Genomic DNA, 17,767 nt, shown 5'->3' with positions numbered 1-17,767 from the left:
CTATCCTGGAGAATGTTCCATGGGCACTTGAGAAGAAAGTGTATTCTGCCACTTACGGGTGGAATGTGCTATACATATCAGTTAAGTTTATTTGGTCTGTTGTGTCATTTAAAGCTTGTGTTTCCTCATTTATTTTCTGTTTGGATGATCTGTCCATTGGTGTAAGTGGGGTGTTAAAGTCCCCCACTATTATTGTGTTACTTTTAATTCCTCCTTCTATGGCTATTAGCATTTGCCTTATGTGTTGTGGTGCTCCTATCTTGGGTGCATAGATATTTACAATTATTAGATCTTCTTGGATTAATCCTTTAATCATTATGTAGTGTCCTTTCTTGTCTCTTATATAGTCTTTATTTTAAAGTCTGTTTTGTCTAATATGAGTATTGTTACTCCAGCTTTCTTTTGATTCCCATATGCATGGAATATCTGTTTCCAAACCCTTGCTTTCAGTCTGTATGTGTCCCTAGGTCTGAAGTGGGTCTTTTGTAGACAGCATATATATGGGTCTTGTTTTTGTATCCATTCAGCTAGTCTGTGTCTTTTGGTTGGAGCATTTAATCCATTTACACTTAAGGTAATTATAGATACGTACATTCCTGTTACCATTTTCTTAATTGTTTTGGGTTTGTTCTTGTAAGTCTTTTTCTTTTCTTGTATTTCCTGCCTAGAGAAGTTTCTTTAGTATGTGTTGTGTTGCTTGTTTGGTGGTGCTGAATTCTCTTAGCTTTTCCTTGTCTGTGAAGCTTTTGATTTCTTTGTCAATTCTGAATGAGATCCTCCCTGGGCAGAGTAATTTTGGTTGTAGGTTTTTCCCTTTCATCACTTGAAATATGTCCTGCCCTTCTCTTCTGGCCTGCAAAGTTTCTGCTGAAAAATCAGCTGATAACCTTATGGGGATTCCCTTGTAGGTTATTTGTTGCTTTCTGCTTGCAGCTTTTAATATTTTTTTCTTTGTATTTTTGTTAGCTTGATTAATATGTGTCTCAGTGTATTTCTTCTTGGGTTTATCCTGTATGGAACTCTCTGTGCTTCCTGGACTTGATTGACTATTTCTTTTCCCATTTTAGGGAAGTTTTTGACTATACTGTCTTCAAATATTTTCTCAGGCCCTTTCCCTGTTTATTCTTCTTCTGCGACCTCTATAATTCGAATGTTGGTGCATTTGATGTTGTCCCAGAGGTCTATGAGATCGTCCTCAATTCTTTTCATTCTTTTTTCTTTATTCTATTCCTCAGCAGTTATTTCCACCATTCTGTCTTCATGCTCACTTACTCGTTCTTATACCTCAGTTATTCTGCTATTGAGTCCTTCTTGTGTATTTTTCATTGAAGTTTTTGTGTTGTTCATCACTGATTGTTCTTTAGTTCTTCTCCATCCTTGTTAAACATTTCTTGTATTTTCTCCATTCTATTTCTTGGATCCTGGATCATCTTTATTATCATTGCTCTGAATTGTTTTTCAGATAGCTTGCCCATTTCCTCTTCATTTATTTGTTCTTGTTGGATTTTATCTTGTTCCTTTGTCTGCAGCATATTTCTGTCATTTCATTTTCCCTAACCTGCTGTGTTTATGGTCTTCTTTCCACAGGCTACAGGGTCATAGTTCCTCTTGCTTCTGTTGACTGCCCCTTTCTGAGTGAGGTTGATCTCAGGGCTTGTACAGGCTTCCTGGTTGGAGGGCCTGGTGCCTGGGCTTTGTTGGGTAGAGTTGAGTCTTTTCTCTCTGATGGGCAGGCTGCATCAGGTGGTGTGTTTTGGGGTGTCTGTTAGTTTAGTATGACTTTAGGCAGCCTCTCTACTGATGGGGCTGTGTTCCTGTCTTGCTGGCTATTTGGTATGAGTTTTTTTGCCCTGGAGCATATAGGCAGTTGTGTTGGGCCGGGTCTCATTGTTGATATGGATACCTTCAGGAATGTGCACTCCAATTAATATTCCCTGGCTCTGGGAAGTCTCTTGTGTTCCAGTGTTCTGGACTGTGTTCCTACCTAGTGGCTCAGTCCTGACCCCAGTCGGGTAACCAAGAGCCCACAAGCTGCACAATGCAGCCCAATAAAAAATAGAGAAGAAAAAAGAAAAAACAAAACAAAAGCAAGAAACAACAACAATAACTGACACAAAAAGCATAGGGCAAATAGGAAAAACAGCAGCAAACAAATAGCAGCAACAGCATCACAACACACACACGTGCATGCACACGTGTGCACACACACACACACACACAGAAAAGGAAAAAGAAACAAGGGAACAGACAACCAAATGAGAATTCTAATATGAGAACAGTCGATTAGGATTATATTAATGAAAACAAAGAATGAAAAATAAAACAAAAATGGGGGGCAAGCAAACAACATCAACAACAACAAAAAACAAGTAAAACATAGAATATACACCTAAAAACAATTGGAAAAAATGAAAAAAACATGTAAAATGAAGACCAAAAACAGGAGAAAAGCCACAGAGCAACAAAAAAAAAAGGAAGAGTATAAAAATAAAAACTTTATTAAGACAATAAGATTAAAAATTAGAAAAAAATAAAAGTAGAAAATAAAAAATGAGATAAAAAATAATAAAAGCAACACCACCAAAAACTGAACAAAACAGAACAAAGCAACAAAGAATAATAGTAATAAGAACATATTCCTGGGGCCACCTGCCCTGGATGCCTTCCAGTACCTCTAGGTAGGTCTCTGGACCTGCTGGGACACTGTGGAGCCAGCTCAGACTCTGACCTCACCTGATTCCTGTATGTATCTGCCCACAAAATCCAGTGCTGTGAAGGGTAGAGTGGTCTCATGTGTTGAAACACTCATCTGTTCAGGTATTCCACAAACACAGGATTTACTCAGCCAGTCTTGGGGATTTAATTCACAGCTTGTGCTTCTGCATGGAAAGATTTGTGTTTCTCTTCCTTAGTTGCACTGCCCCTCAGGCTCAGTTTTGGTTTTAACCCCATCTCTGTGTGTATGCTGCCCTCAGGCATCTAATCCTTGCCCAGGTGAGAGGGAGTGAAAGCAGTGGCTGCTTGGAACATACTTGGGTATTCCCAGTACCTGTAGTGGCAGAAGCTGGCATATGGAAGCATTGTCAGCCCTGCCTCCCACATGCCTCTCAATAATGGCACCTTGCTTTCCAGGCAGACCCCGCTTCCTCTAAGGACATTCATGGCTGCGCATCCCCTCACTCCTGTCCTTTCTACTGTATCTGTACAGCCAACTGCATTTCTCTCTCTGGGTCTGTTCTTCAAACCCCATGCTTTAGCTCTCTGACCCTGCCAGCTTCAGTGGGCTCTTGTCCCAGGCAGAGGCACTCAGGTCTCATTCCCAAAGGGGTTTTGGGGTGGGCAGCACTCAGGCCCCTGGAGCCTATGCAGGTGGTCACCCAGGACTGAGGTGTGGACAGACCTACTTAGTTGGGAGCCCCTCCTGATGCCCGCAGAGGCCGAAGAAGCTGGTGGGTGGGGAAGGGGCTTATAATGGTGGCTCCACCCCTCATACACAGCTTGACAATGATGCCTTGCCATGGTGTCTCAGGCTTTTTCAGATTTTTGGTTGTGGCGCCTCTTGCTCCTGTCCCTTCAGTCTGTCTTTTCACAGCCAAGAGCTGTCCTCTCCCTGGGTCTGCACTCCAAACCTTTCCAGCACCCAGCTCGCTTTCAGAACAAGCAGCTCACAATTCAGGCTGGAATGCACAGAGCTGCAGTGTAGATCATGCGAGCAGTTCTTTCTTTGTCCTTCCTGCCTTCTGCATACCATCTGCTGCATTCTCCTTTGATTCCCCGAAGTTCCTTTTCTGTCCCAGCCGATTTCCCCTCTGTCAGGGAGTCTTTCTTTATGTGGGGATCTTTCCTCACCTTCAGCTTCCTGCCAGGGTTACTGATCTCTTTTTTAATTCCTCTTTTTTTTTCTTTTTTCTTCTTCCTTTCATTCTTTTAGGTGTCTGAAGTCTACTGCTATTGTTAAGCAGGTGCTCTGTGGGAATTGTTCCATTTATAGATGTTTTTGATGAACTTGTGAGGAGCGACAAATTCTACATCCTCCTCTTCCATCATCTTTACTCTTTCTCTTTGTTTACCCTTTTAAAGAACCAGCTCTTGGTTTTATTGATTCTTTTTAAGTTTTTTTTTTAATTGCAGTTTAGTTGACTTGCAAATGGTGTGTTTCAGGTGTACAGACAGCAGAGTGATTCAGTTATATGTATATATGTGTATATGTATTCTTTTTCAGATTCTTTTCCCTTGTAGGTTATTACAGAGTATTGAGTATAGTTCCCTGTGCTACATACAGTAGATTTTTGTTGTTTATTTTATATATAGTAGTGTGTATATGTAAATTCCAAGCTCCTCTTTTAACCCTCCCCTTCACCTTTCCCCTTTGGCAACTATAAGTTTGTTTTCTATGTCTTTGGGTCTATTTCTGTTTTGTAACTAAGTTTATTTGTATCTTTTTTTTTTAATTTAGATTCCACATGTAAGCAATATCGTATGATATTTGTCTTTGGCTTACTTCACTTAGTATGATAATCTCTGGTTCCATCCATGTTGCTGCAAATGGCATTATTTTATTTGTCTTCTGGCTGAGTAATATTTCATTGTGTGTGTGTGTGTATGTATGTATCACATCTTCTTTATTCATCTGTCAATGGACATTCAGGTTGCCAAATGGACATTAGGTTGCTTCCATGTCTTGGCTATTATAAATAGTGCTGCAACAACCATTGGGATACATATATCTTTTCAAATTATAGTTTTGTCCACTTATATGTCCAGGAGTTGGATTACAGGATCATATAATAGCTCTATTTTTAGTTTTTTTAAGGAATCTCCATACTGTTCTCCATAGTGCCTGTACAGATTTACATTCTCACCATCAGTGTAGGAGGGTTCATTTTTCTCCACAACCTGTCCAGCATTTATTATTTGCAGACTTTTTCATGATGGTCATTCTGACTGGTGTGAGGTGATACCTCATTGTAGTTTTGATTTGCATTTCTCTAATAATTATGATGTTGAGCATTTTTCCTATTGGCCATCTGTGTGTTTGGAGAAATGTCTGTTTAGACCTTATTCCCCTTTTTTGATTGGGTTGTTTGTTTCTATTTTTTTTTAATCTTTTATTTATTCCCTCTCTGATCTTCATTATTTCCTTCCTTTGCTGACTTTATTAGGTTTTGGGTTTTTTTCTTTTTCTAATTCTTTTAGGTGGTAGGTTAGGTTGTTTGAGATTTTACTTGTTTTTTGAGGAAGGCCTGTATTGCTATGAACTTCTCTCTAATGACTGTTTTTGGTGCATCTCATAGATTTTGTATGGTTGTGTTTTCATTGTCAGTTGTCTCAAGGTATTTTTAAATTTCCTCTTTGATTTCATTTTGACCCATTGTTTTTTTAGTAGGATATCGTTGTCTCCATATAATCTTTTTTTTTCTAGTTTCTCTTTCTGTGGTTGATTTCTAATTGGGTTGTGGTCAGAAAAGATACTTGAAATAATTTCTATCCTCTTCAGTTTGTTGAGGCTTGTTTTATCTCCTAGTATGTGGTCAGTCCTAGAGAATATTCCGTGTGCACTTGAAAGCAGTGTATATTCTGGTTTTTTTGGATGTAATGTCCTGAAAATATCAATTAAATATAACTGTTCTAGTGTGTCATTTAGGATCTCTGTTGCCTTATTGATTTTCTGTCTGGAAGATCTGTCCCTTGCTGTGAGTCATGTTAAAAGTTTCCTACTATTATTGTATTCCCATCAGTTTCTCCTTTTACATCTGTTAGTATTTGCTTCATGTATTCAGATCCTCCTGTATTGGGTGCATATATGTTACCAAGTGTAATATCCTCTTCTTGTATTGATCTTTTTATCATTATTTAGTGTCCTTGTTTATGTTTTTTTATGGCCTTTGTTTCAAAGTCTGTTTTGTCTGATGTGAGTATTGCTACCCCTGCTTTCTTGTCACTTCCATTTGCATGATATATCATTCTCCACCCCCTCACTTTCAGTCTGTGTGTGTCATTTACCCTAAAGTGGGTCTTTTATAGGCAGCATATTGTAGGCTTCTGTTTTTTTTTTAATCCATTCTGCCACTCTGTCTTTTGATTGGAGCATTTAGTCTATTGACATTTAAGGTAATTATTAATAAATATGTATTCATTGCAATTTTAAACCTTGTTTTCCAGTTGATTTTGTATTTCTTATTTGTTCCTTTCTCTTTTCGTCTTTCCTGTTGTGGTTTGATGATTTTCTTTTGTTTTATGTTTTTGTTCTTTTCTTTTTGGTTTTTATGAATCTATTGTAAGTTTTTGACTTGTCATTACCCTGTTTTTCAAGTATGTTGACCCATTCCTGTATCTACTTGGTTTCAGACTGGTAGTCATATAGGCTCAAACACATTCTAAAAAACAATCTATATTTTCATACTCTTCTCTCTCATATTTTATTATTTTGATTTCCTCTTTTGCACCTTTCTATATCCTTTTGCTGTTCATTGTTGTTATTGTCACTTTCACAATAATTTTTTTTTATTCATCTGTGTTCTGGCTTATTTAAGTGATTTACTTTCCAGTTTTGATTTTTTTTTCTTTCCTACAGATTCTTACTTCTTTTCTATTTAGGGAAGACCTTTCAATGTTTCTTTTAGGATAGGTTTAGTATTGTTATATTCTTTTAGTTTTTGCTTGTCTGAGAAATTCTTTCTCTCTCCTATTCCAAATGATAATCATGCTGGGTAGAGTTTCCTCAGTTGTAAGTTTTTCCGTTTTCGGACATCAGATATATCCTGCCACCCCCTTCAGAAAGGCCTGAAACCTTTCTGTAGAGAAATCAGCTGATAGCCGTAAATAGGTTTCCTTTGTAACTAACTCTTTATTTTTCTCTTGCCACCTAGAAACCTCTCTTTAACTTTTGCCATTTTTAATTATATGTCTTGTTGTGGATTTGTTGGGTTCATCTTTTTGGGGACCCTCTGTGCTTCCTGTACCTGGATGTTTCCTTCCTTAGGTTTGGGAAGTTTGCAGCCATTATTTCTTCCAATACTTTTTTGATCCCCTTTTCTGTTTCTTCTCCTTCTGGAATCCCTAATATGCATAGTTTGGCATACTTTGTATTATCCCTTAGGTCTCATATAGTACTTTGATTTTTTCTATTTGTCTTTCTGGCTGCTCTTCTTTTTGGGTGATTCCCATTATTCTATCTTCCAGATCATTTATTTGTTCTTCTGCATCATTCAGTTTGCTGTTTATTGCCTTTAGCTCAGCTTTCATCTCAGCAAATGAGCTTACTGATTTTTCTTGGTTCCTCTTTGTAGTTACTAGTTCCTTGTTACAGTGGTCTGCATTTCTATTGATAGCCTTTCTTAATTCCTTCAGCAGTTTTATTACTCCTTTTTGAACTTGGAGTCTAGTAGACTGGACAGGTCTGTTTCATTTTTTGCTCTTTCAGGGGAATTCTCTAGATCTTTTAATTGGATGTGGTTCCTCTGCTTCATTTTACATTTTCTTACTCTGTGACTTTAGGAGAAACAGGTGTCTACTGTGGTCTTGGAGGGCTGTTTTTATATCGGAGCATCCCTGTATAGCCTGCATGAATCTAATGTTTTTGGTGTGAGGGCTCTTTTTAGTATGGGTGCCTGCCATTCTCAGTATATGCTGGCCATTATCCCCTTGATGTGGGTATGACTGGTGTTGTGGTGACCAGAGCCTGCTCTGGATATTGAGCAGGGCCTCCTCCTTGCCATGTGGTTGTTACAGCTCTATTGGCGACAAGGTCTGCTCCCCAGTTGTTGGAGTAGAAGTTCCCATATCCATTTCTAAGCTGCAGTGTGAGATAGGGAAAACTGGAGCACTCCTGCTGGGAGAGAAGCCCCTTCCTGTTCCTCCACAGGAGCTGTCCACCGGGGAGTGCACTCTGTGGTGTGGCTTGTCACTTGTGCAGTCTCACAAAATATAATGATGTTGGCAGTGTGCTTGGCCCCTTGTCAATGGTGGGAATGCAGGCAGTTCGCCTGGATGACCCTTGGGTGCTGTGCTCACAAAACCACCGGTGTAGATCCATAGGCATAGATCCACTGAAGTCAGGCACCTGAACTGTTATGGTCACACACCTGGACCTGCCATGGGAGCTGTGGAACCAGCCCCGCCTCTACATATGCATACTTACAAAGCTTGCAGCTGCTGATGCTGGACCTGCCCCAACCCACAGGAGCACCAGTAATCTGCTTCGATGTCCCACAGGTGCTGAGCGTACAAAGCCACCAGCAGCACCATAAATCTGTGGATCAGTCAGCTGCTGGGACACAACTCAGATTTCAGCCCCACCTCGAAGTGTGAGCAGCACTCCAACGTTTGCATGCTCCCAGAGCCATACCTGCTGTGAGCATGCAGAGATTGAGGCTGCTCTGGTAGGCACTGCCCCTCCCTTTGCATGAGTGTCACCCCATTAACAATGGGGCTTCTGTGGCAGACCCAGGTTCAGTCCTGTGTATACCTTCTATTGCAGCCCACAGCACACTCCACCCCCTTCAGGCTGTCTCTGCACAGCTAACCACAGTCCTCTCCCTTGGTCTGTCCCCTGAAGCCCAAGTTTCAGCACCCAGCCCCCATGCCCACTACCAGACATGCATCTTTGGCTGGGGAGTGCAGTGAGATGATCAGGACTGTCTGTGCCAGTCTCTTTCTATTCAGCCTGCAGCAGGCTGGTTGCTGCATTCTCCTCTGAGCCTTTGAAGCTCTCTTTCTGTCCCAGATGATCTTCCAGCCACTGAAGTGGGTTCCCAGGGTGAGGGAACCTTTCCTTTTTCATAGGTGCCTCCCAGGGCATAGATCCTTTTCCAATTCCTTTTTTTTTTTTTTCCTTTTCCTTTCTTCCTAACCAGTTACATGGTGATCTTTCTTGCAAGTTTGGTTGTCTAAGATCTGCCACCATTCAGTAGGTATTCTGTGACAGTTATTCCACATGTGGATTTTTTTTTTTTAATTTTTATTTAGTTTTGACTGTGTTGGGTCTTCGGTGCTGTGCGCAGGCAGGCTTTCTCTAGTTGTGGCAAGTGGACGGCTTCTCTTCATTGCAGTGTGCAGGCTTCTCATTTCGGTGGCTTCTCTTGTTACAGAGCATGGACTCTAGGCACACGGGCTTCAGTTGCTGCAGTACATGGGCCCTAGAGTACTTGGGCTTCGGTAGTTGTGCTGTGTGGGCTCAGTAGTTGTGGTTCACAGGCTCTAGAGCACAGGTTCAGTAGTTGTGGTACATGGGCTTAGTTGCGGTACATGGGCTTAGTTGCTCTGTGGCATGTGGGATCTTCCTGGCCCAGGGATCGAACCTGTGTCCCCTGCATTGGCAGGCAAATTCTAAACCACTGCGCCACCAGGGAAATCCTTAGGTGTATTTTTGATGTATGTGTAGAAAAAGGTTAGTTCCACATCCTTCTATTCCACCATCTTGATCTCTGATGCAGTTTTTGCCTTCATTTTTTTCTTCTAAATTAATGTTTTTCATAAACTAATTATCCTAGTTTTTTTTAATTCATAAATGTGTGTAACTATGAGTAAAAATGTTTTTTGTTTTATTCTGTTTCCATAAAGGCCTACAGCAGTGAATTCTTTGATTTCAAAATATGGATTTCAGGAACAGCTTCTTTACTGTGAGTTTGGTTTAAATTATATATCACTTAATTAGCTGTTGAATAGGCTAAATATAAAACTTAACTAATTTTAAGATTAAAAAAGGTAAAAACATTAAAACTTAAGTAACTAAAATACTTCTGGTTGAGAAGTTTCTCTATACCAGTTTCTATGTACGTGTCTTATCTGTTATACCCACCAAACATTTAGTGTTAGGTACCTCAAGAGGAGTGGAATAAAAAAAGTTGTGTGTTATGTGTGTGTATAAAATACTCATGCATATTCATATATAGAGAGATTTACAATTTTAGTATTAAGAATAATTTTCACTTTGTTTCTGCAGATTTTTACCACGTTTTCTTATGAAAGTAAATAGTATTTGGCCAAAAAATTTTTACAAAAAGTTTATAGTATTCAAAATAAATTATTAGCATTCAAACAGTAGAGTAATATCTCCAAAATAATTTTGGTCCATTGCCTATTTTGTGTGTTTGTGAAACTCTTGTGAGTTTTTCGAGGTTTTTTTCAAGGCTTAGCTGGAATACTTTTTTAAACAATGACAGTCTTTCAACTCAGGTATCCGTGCATATACAAGAATTAAAATGAGTAATGGAAAAGACATTCAAATACAGAACCAAAAATTAATTTTTATTCACTATATTTTTTAGAATATGGAGTTAAATTTAAATTTTTTAAGACAAATTTAAAATTAAAATGTGACATTTTAGAATCTACACAATTGGTGTTGGTGGAATTTCATTATAATGTAAATTTTTTCAAGTAATAACTGATAACTTGATAACTTTGGTCTGAATTTAGCTTGGATTTGTGTTGTACAATCACACAACATTTAAAATTATGTGTTGCAGTCAATTGTGAAATCTATCTAGCTCTTTCTGATGTACTCTAATTTACTCAGCACTGGAATTCTGAAATTCATATGTAAGCTGATTTTTATTTCTGAATCATTCTTTGTGCCAGACATCTTTTGAATGTTCTTGTTGGTTCACTTAGAAATAACTCCTTCCTATCTGCTTTGTCTTTTTTTAGGGGACTCTGATATTTAAGACAACAAATTGTGTAGTCAGATGTTATGGTTTAAATAAAAAGCATAAATTTGGTGTTAATGGCAGCACTAGTAGGTGGCAGAGTTGCGGTTCGGACTAGGCTGTCTGGGTTCATATCCATCCTCTTAATCATGGCATTATATTTCTGTTATAGATAGGGTTAAAATGTGTTGCTTCAATTTAAACAGTGGAAATGTAACAATTTATACAGATTTTCATGGCTTTATTTCACACTTGATTCTAATAGGATCCAGGTGTCTTGATTTTTCTCAATATGAGAAAATGGAACTTGATAACACTAATGATTGTGTTATCTATTCTCAAAGTGTGTAGTCATCTGCTTTTAATCATGAGAAAAGTAATGGCATTTTTTTTTCCAAAATTAGACTAAAACATTCAACATTAATATTAATTAGTTTGAATTGCAGTTCAGCATCTTTAGCTAGTTGCCACAATTTCCTGAATTTATGACCTGAGTATTCTCAAAAATGGCATAAAAGTTTTGTCTAAAGTGTAATGTTTGTATTTAGTATGCAATTTAAATTTTCAGTTGCTTTTTTAAAGGGTAAGTATAAATTGTGAAATTTTAAAGTGTTTTACTTTTTGAGATTTTTACCTGTGCTGATTTATTTCTGTTTGTTTGCTTTTCTTTTAAGCTGTTCTTGAGGAACTTGTTAATAGTGGACGCTTACGAGGCACTGTGGTTGGTGGGAGACAGGATAAGGCGGTGTTTGTGCCTGACATTTATTCCAGAACACAAAGTACTTGGGTGGATTCTTTTCTCAGGCAGAATGGCTATCTTGGTAACTTTTTTTTTTTTAACTAAAGATCATTTTTAATATTAAACACATTCTTTGAAAGATTGTATTAGCCCTGGGAGTACACATGTACTTTACTGTTGGCCAGCAGACTATAATGGTTCTCTTTGAGTATAAAAGTAGTCTCACTGGAGGTTTTGTGGGTCATGTAATTGAGTTTAGTTACATAATTATTGAACAGTTGTAAGGTAGAAAGGCCAAAAGCTGGTATTGATTGTTACCAGCCTTCCAGTAATGTGATACTATATATAAAATATTTCAACTTCTTTTTAATTCATAAAAAGTAATTATATTTATTATATCTTATAACTTATGAAGTTGCCTGGTTTCTTAGTTACATAATCTTAGAAATATTTTATTGGCTGTCAGTGTTAGTGTTCATTTTTTTAGTTATCCAATACCTCAGAAACTTTGAAGTTATTCTAAATTCTGTTTCTGAGGTTCCGTCATTTGGATAGATTGACTTTAATCATTAAAACAAGTAGCATATATATGTATAAAACTCAGTTTGATCAATTTCATAACCCAAGTCAAACTATGTAAGAGATCAGTTACCTATAAGTAAGTAAACCTATAAGTCATTAGTGTTCAGTTTAAATGTGTGCTAGGATGAATACTGGCTTGGCTTATGTTTTCTTGACTTTTGGTAATGTGCCTTTTCAGTTTCTTCAGTCCAGGACTTGGATTAGAATTTTGTTGTAATTATTTCCTTAAATATTATTATTTGAGGACAGTAATAGGATGGTAGATATCACCAGTAACTTTAATGGCTGCAAATTTAAGTTGCAAGTTTTTTACTTTTGTTTTATATTGTAAATCTTTTACTAGTATAAATTAGACTAGAGAATTGCTTTGTATTCAGTTGTCTGATGAAACTTTTGAAAAATCCTTTCCTTTAGTTAACTATAATAAGCAAAATTCCAGTTTTTGTCTACTTAAATCATTACATTCTTTTATCCCCATTTCTGCTTTTATAGCTCTTTAGTCCTCATGTTTCCCTTTGACCCCTCAATTCGAGAGTAAGAGACAAAGCTGGATTAATGAAGTACTTGAACCAATTTTTCTACAAATATGTTTAGTGATAAAAATTTGGGAAGGTACTATAACCAGGGAATAGGCTGTGGTACACTTCTGTGTTTTATTCTTAAAAAACTCTGTTAGAATACAGTGCATTCACAAAGAATAGATTTTGGTAGAACTTAACTTTTTCTAAGATTTCTAAAAGGTGTGAATGATTGATGATTCTATTCTAACCTTGTGATGTATTTCTAGAATTTGATGCTTTGTCCCGACTTGGAATCCCAGATGCTGTGAGCTACATAAAGAAAAGATTTAAGACTACACAACTCTTATTTTTGAAAGGAGCTTGTGTTGGTCAAGGACTTGTGGATCAGGTGGAAGCATCAGTAGAGGAAGCCATCAGCTCTGGAACATGGGTTGATATTGCAGTATGTTTTATCTTTTTCTTATTTTCCTTTCAACCTGTGACAACTGATATTTCACTAGTATATGGCCATTTTAAGAATTAGGATACAACTTTCAGGAAGGATACTTTCATGGTTGGGGGGAAGGGGTATTAATGAAAATGATAATCTCAGATAGTAGAAAGAGCTAAGAAGAAATGTATTTTGGAGGCAAAGTTATCAGGACTTGAAGTTGGATTATTTGTGAGTTTATGAGAGGAACTAAGTGTGACTTGTAGGTTTTGGGCCTGATCAACTGAATGGAAAGTGGTTCAGTTAATTGAGATGGAGGAACAATGGGGAAGAGAAGATGGGAGCTGGGAATCTGGGGGCCGGAGGTGCAAACCAAGTTATTTTGAACAGGACATGTTAAAATTCGAGATGCATATGAGTGGGGGGACATTAGGGAAGCAGCAGGCTATGTGATTTCAGAGTTCAGGGTGATGATAAAGGTAGAAATATAATTTGGGAGGTTGTCAGCATGTAGATGTTTCTGAAACCATTGGACTTAATGAGATCACTTAGGGAGAGCATTTATATAACAAATGGTTTATCTTTATTATATTGCATTTATACTTTGTTTTCATTTTGTTTATAATCCTAGCCTCTGCTGCCCAGTTCCTTATCAGTTGAAGATGCTGCAATATTGCTTCAACATGTGATGAGAGCACTCAGCAAACAGACTGCAGCTATAGTCTTTAGCGATACTATTGTAGTCAGTGAAAAATTTATAAATGATTGTACAGAACTGTTCAGTGAACTGATGCACCAAAAAGCTGAAAAGGTATGCCAGATTTCCTCTCACCTACTAATTTTAACAATATTTTCACATTAGAATCATCTGATGACTTTTGAAAAATGAGGTAAGCAGTATACCCACAACTGAACACTGTTTTATATGTTATTTTCCTTCAATGCATCATTCCTTTTTATTTCCTCTCTTGGATTTGTTTTTCTCCTTTTTGTTCCTTTCAGAACATAGAAGTTAGAACTTAGGAAGCTGATTTTATAAATTGAAATCTTATTAATGAAGTTATACATTTCACACTTAAGTCACCTGAGGGTATTGGTCCAACATTAAAATCCATAAAAATGATACCTGTGTATTATATACATAAATATATAGTATATTTATCAACCAGTACACATTATATTTACTAAATTCAGCAGAGCCTTGTAATTTTACCTGTTTGGGATATACCAACAGGATAACTTACTGAGGAAAGAAATTGTTAACTATCAAAATTGATTAGTTACTCAGAGCAACTGCTGTAGAAGTGTTTAGAAGCAGAGGTCATGCCAGCTCTGCTTTAATGACTGTTCAATTCATGTTTCTGTTAGCAGCACCCCCATTATAAAGCCTGATCACAAATAGGTAGAAAAAGCCCATTTATATCTCAGACTGTTAATAAATTCGTGAGGGCTTATTAAATATATAAATAATTTGTATTTATCTATATGCCTTTTAAGCACGCTTAATAGTCTTAAAAATGACATAACTTTTCTACATTTGACCTGCAAAGCAGCAGAGAGGAGTAAAAAGTACACAGGATTAATATTACTAAACTTGAGGTCTAATTTCAACCTGTTTACTCTGTTTGCCTTTTTTTTTAATAAATTTTATTTATTTTTTTATTTATTTGTTCATTGGCTGCATTGGATCTTTGTTGCTGCATGCAGGCTTTCTCTAGTTGCAGTGAGCCAGGGCTACTCTTTGTTGCAGTGAGTGGGCTTCTCATTGCTGTGGAGCATGGACTCTAGGCATGTGGGCTTCAGTAGTTGTGGCACGTGGGCTCAATAGTTGTGGCTCACAAGGCTCTAGAGCACAGGGTCAGTAGTTGTGGCACGCAGGCTGAGTTGCTCTGTGGCATGTGGGATCTTCCCAGGCCAGGGATTGAACTCGTGTGCCCTGCATTGGCAGGCAGATTCTTAACCACTGCGCCACCAGGGAAGCCCTCTCTGTCTTTGACAAATAGACCTCCAGTTTCCTCATCTTCAAAGAAAAGGATGGCGATGCTTACTCTCACAAGGATAAATGTAGATTAAGGCATGATGTAAAGAAAGTGTCTGTACATGTTCGCTACCAGTTACTAAATGACTACATTATTATTTTCATTTGTGACCTTTTACTAAAATAAAATTTAAGTCATTGATTTTTTTTTTTTCTTTCCTTGTGCTCCTTCCTCCAACCACAAAAACCCAGAATAAAAAAAAGTGACTTTTGTTTGCACTGTCAACATTTTTAACATTTCTTTGGAAAACTGAAAAGGAAATATTTTTGATGTAAAAATATATGTTTATCATTACAGATTTAGAACTCTTTCCCATGATAAAGAACCAGTTTCTGAACCTGAAAATAGTTCGTTGTTTCTAACATAAATTTATAAACAGCAAAAATCAAGAATGAGTCCAGAGGGGAAAAAAGTTTACATGACTAAGTATACAACTCATATGTGATCATTATGGTGGGATGGGGATGGAGATTTCATTATCTTCCTAGTAATCTCAGATATCCAAGTGGCACTGGAGCTTGGGAGTCTTGAAAAAACCAAGGGTCACCTGTTAAGCAGTGGTAAATTTAGCCAATAACAGCTGAAGAGGATTGCACTGACACTGTGTGATCAGCTGTTCAGTGACCGGATAGGATTTCTCATTCGCTGGTAATAAATACAAAAAGTCAAGGACAGCAAGGGAGGAGACTGATTTGGGGCAAGGAGAAACAATCTCAGAGTGTCAGCTGAGACAAAGCTCTATAGTTCTTAGCAATGAAACCAAATAAGAACAATTAGCATGTGAGTATATAAACAACTTTCATTTTATGCTTTTTGTAATGTTATATATTTTTGCCTACAAAAAATAAGCATGTTTTATTTCAGGAAATGAAAAATAATCCTGTTCTTTTAATCACTGAAGAAGATCTGAAACACATTTCCATTTTAGAAAGCATTAATACAAGTAAAAAGGATAAAAAAGATGAACGAAGGAGGAAAGCAGCAGGTAACAAAGTATTATTAACAAAGATTCAAGATGAGTGTTTTGTTTGTTGCAGTGAACTTTATCAGACCTTTTGAAAGGCGTTTTATTTGGTTGATTCACCTTTAACTGCTAATGTTAACCAAATCTTTTGCTAATCAATTAACTTTTGATTATGAAAATGAAAATATTGGTGATACTTAATCTTGTTTTATTTTGTGAGAACTAAGCTAATTTCATGACCTCCTGGCTCTTTTCACTCTGTGTTCCAGCCTCAATAGTTTTCTTTTCCTTTCTTGATCCTCAAACTTTACAAGTTTGTGTTCACCTCAAGGCCTTTGCACAAGCTGTTCCCGCTTCCTGGAATGTTCTTTCCTAAACTTAAAGTAACTGTTTCCTTCTTGTCATTAAGAGCTCACCTTTAAATGTCAGTTCCTCACAGAGGCCTCCCTAATCACCCAGAATAGTAGACACACACTGTCACTCTCCATTATATTATCCTCCCAGTTTTTTTACATCACTTTTTATCACTGTGATGTCTTTTATCATTTGGGAATCTTCTCCATCTCATTTATTGTTGTTTCTCTAGTACTTAAAGCAACTCCGTGGCATATTTTAAGTGCTCCATAAATATTTATTGAGTGAATGAATTTCCCAAGGACATAGTATTTTTTAATTTATTCTTTTAATGTAGAGTCATTGGAAATTATTCTAGGTGGCACTGGTATACTAGTAACTTGCATTTGGAAATTAACATGTATTTTCCATATTTTTATAGTAGGAATAATTTTATTAGTGCTGTATCAGGGTTAAAGAAATTAGATATTCAACATATTTCATTAATAAATACAGCTACGAGTATATTGAAGATGTGTTGTAAAAAATTTTTCTTTGCTGTGGGAATTCACCATTTCTTTGAGATTGTTTCTTCCTCAAAAACCTTTTTCTACAAAAATCTTTGAATAATACTTTGAAATTTCTCTGTTCTAGGAAAACTACATAGTAAATTACTGTAATAAATCATAATACTATTTCATAGCCATGTATATTTTGTTATTTGAATATATAATTATAAAGCCACCTGGTTGCACTTACGTCAGTATAACTGTTTTATATCCTTCTGAAAATTCAGGGTTTCTGCTGTTTTGTTCTGATAGTGCTTTGTTTAATAATAGTTTAATTACAATTCATTGAATAATGTCAAATATGAGTCTCTTTCCCTTAAGAAATTTATTACCAAACATAAAAAACACATTCACTTTAAACTTGTGCTTTTGAAAGTTGTGTTTTTCTGTCATAAAAGCAAGGGAAAATTAATCAAACTTATAATTATAGAATATGATGAAATCTAAGGGAATTCTACTTAGAGTTTACAAAAAGATCTTTATGTAAGTCACTTTATTGGAAAAAATGAATCTTTTATGAAGAAGTATTTTCAATATTTTCAATGTTACAATCCCATTATTCTATTTTGTTGAATAGATATTTTAAATGTTAATATATAATAGCAGAGAAATACCTCAATAACAGTTTTTACTTTTATTTACAGTGTTTTAGTTTGTTTCATAGTTTGTATTTTTTTAATCTTCATTTAGCCAGTAGGTGATTGATAACTATTTTTCTACTTAACCAATTTAATATTTATGGTCAACATTTATTGAGCACCTGTTATGTGTCAAGCATTGCCTTAACCCCAAGGATGCAAACGTTAGTGAGATATCCTCCCTACTGTCAAGAAGTGCATAATCTTTTTGGGTGGTGGGAGAGTCGGGATGTCTTCTGTAAACCTGGGGAATAATCTTTCAGTCAAGAAGATAAAACCAAATTTGTGAGGTACTGTAATAGG

The 17,767-nt window shown here is 36.7% G+C and overlaps 1 protein-coding gene across 1 annotated transcript in view; it reads left to right on the top strand.

Moving 5' to 3' along the window:
* UFL1 (UFM1 specific ligase 1) overlaps positions 1–17,767 on the top strand; it is a 67,655-nt gene that overhangs the window by 38,960 nt on the left and 10,928 nt on the right. Inside the window, exons 7-11 of the mRNA XM_057738894.1 lie at positions 9,562–9,620; positions 11,324–11,470; positions 12,758–12,933; positions 13,553–13,732; positions 15,825–15,945. Of these exons, the coding sequence (XP_057594877.1) occupies positions 9,562–9,620; positions 11,324–11,470; positions 12,758–12,933; positions 13,553–13,732; positions 15,825–15,945 (683 nt within the window). The remainder of the gene's footprint in view (positions 1–9,561; positions 9,621–11,323; positions 11,471–12,757; positions 12,934–13,552; positions 13,733–15,824; positions 15,946–17,767) is intronic.

This window comes from Hippopotamus amphibius, chromosome 6, assembly GCF_030028045.1.
Source record: "Hippopotamus amphibius kiboko isolate mHipAmp2 chromosome 6, mHipAmp2.hap2, whole genome shotgun sequence".
In the NCBI taxonomy this organism is placed as follows: Eukaryota; Metazoa; Chordata; class Mammalia; order Artiodactyla; family Hippopotamidae; genus Hippopotamus; species Hippopotamus amphibius.
The sequence above is the reverse complement of the archived record's forward strand: the minus strand, read 5'-3'. Positions and strand labels throughout refer to the sequence as shown.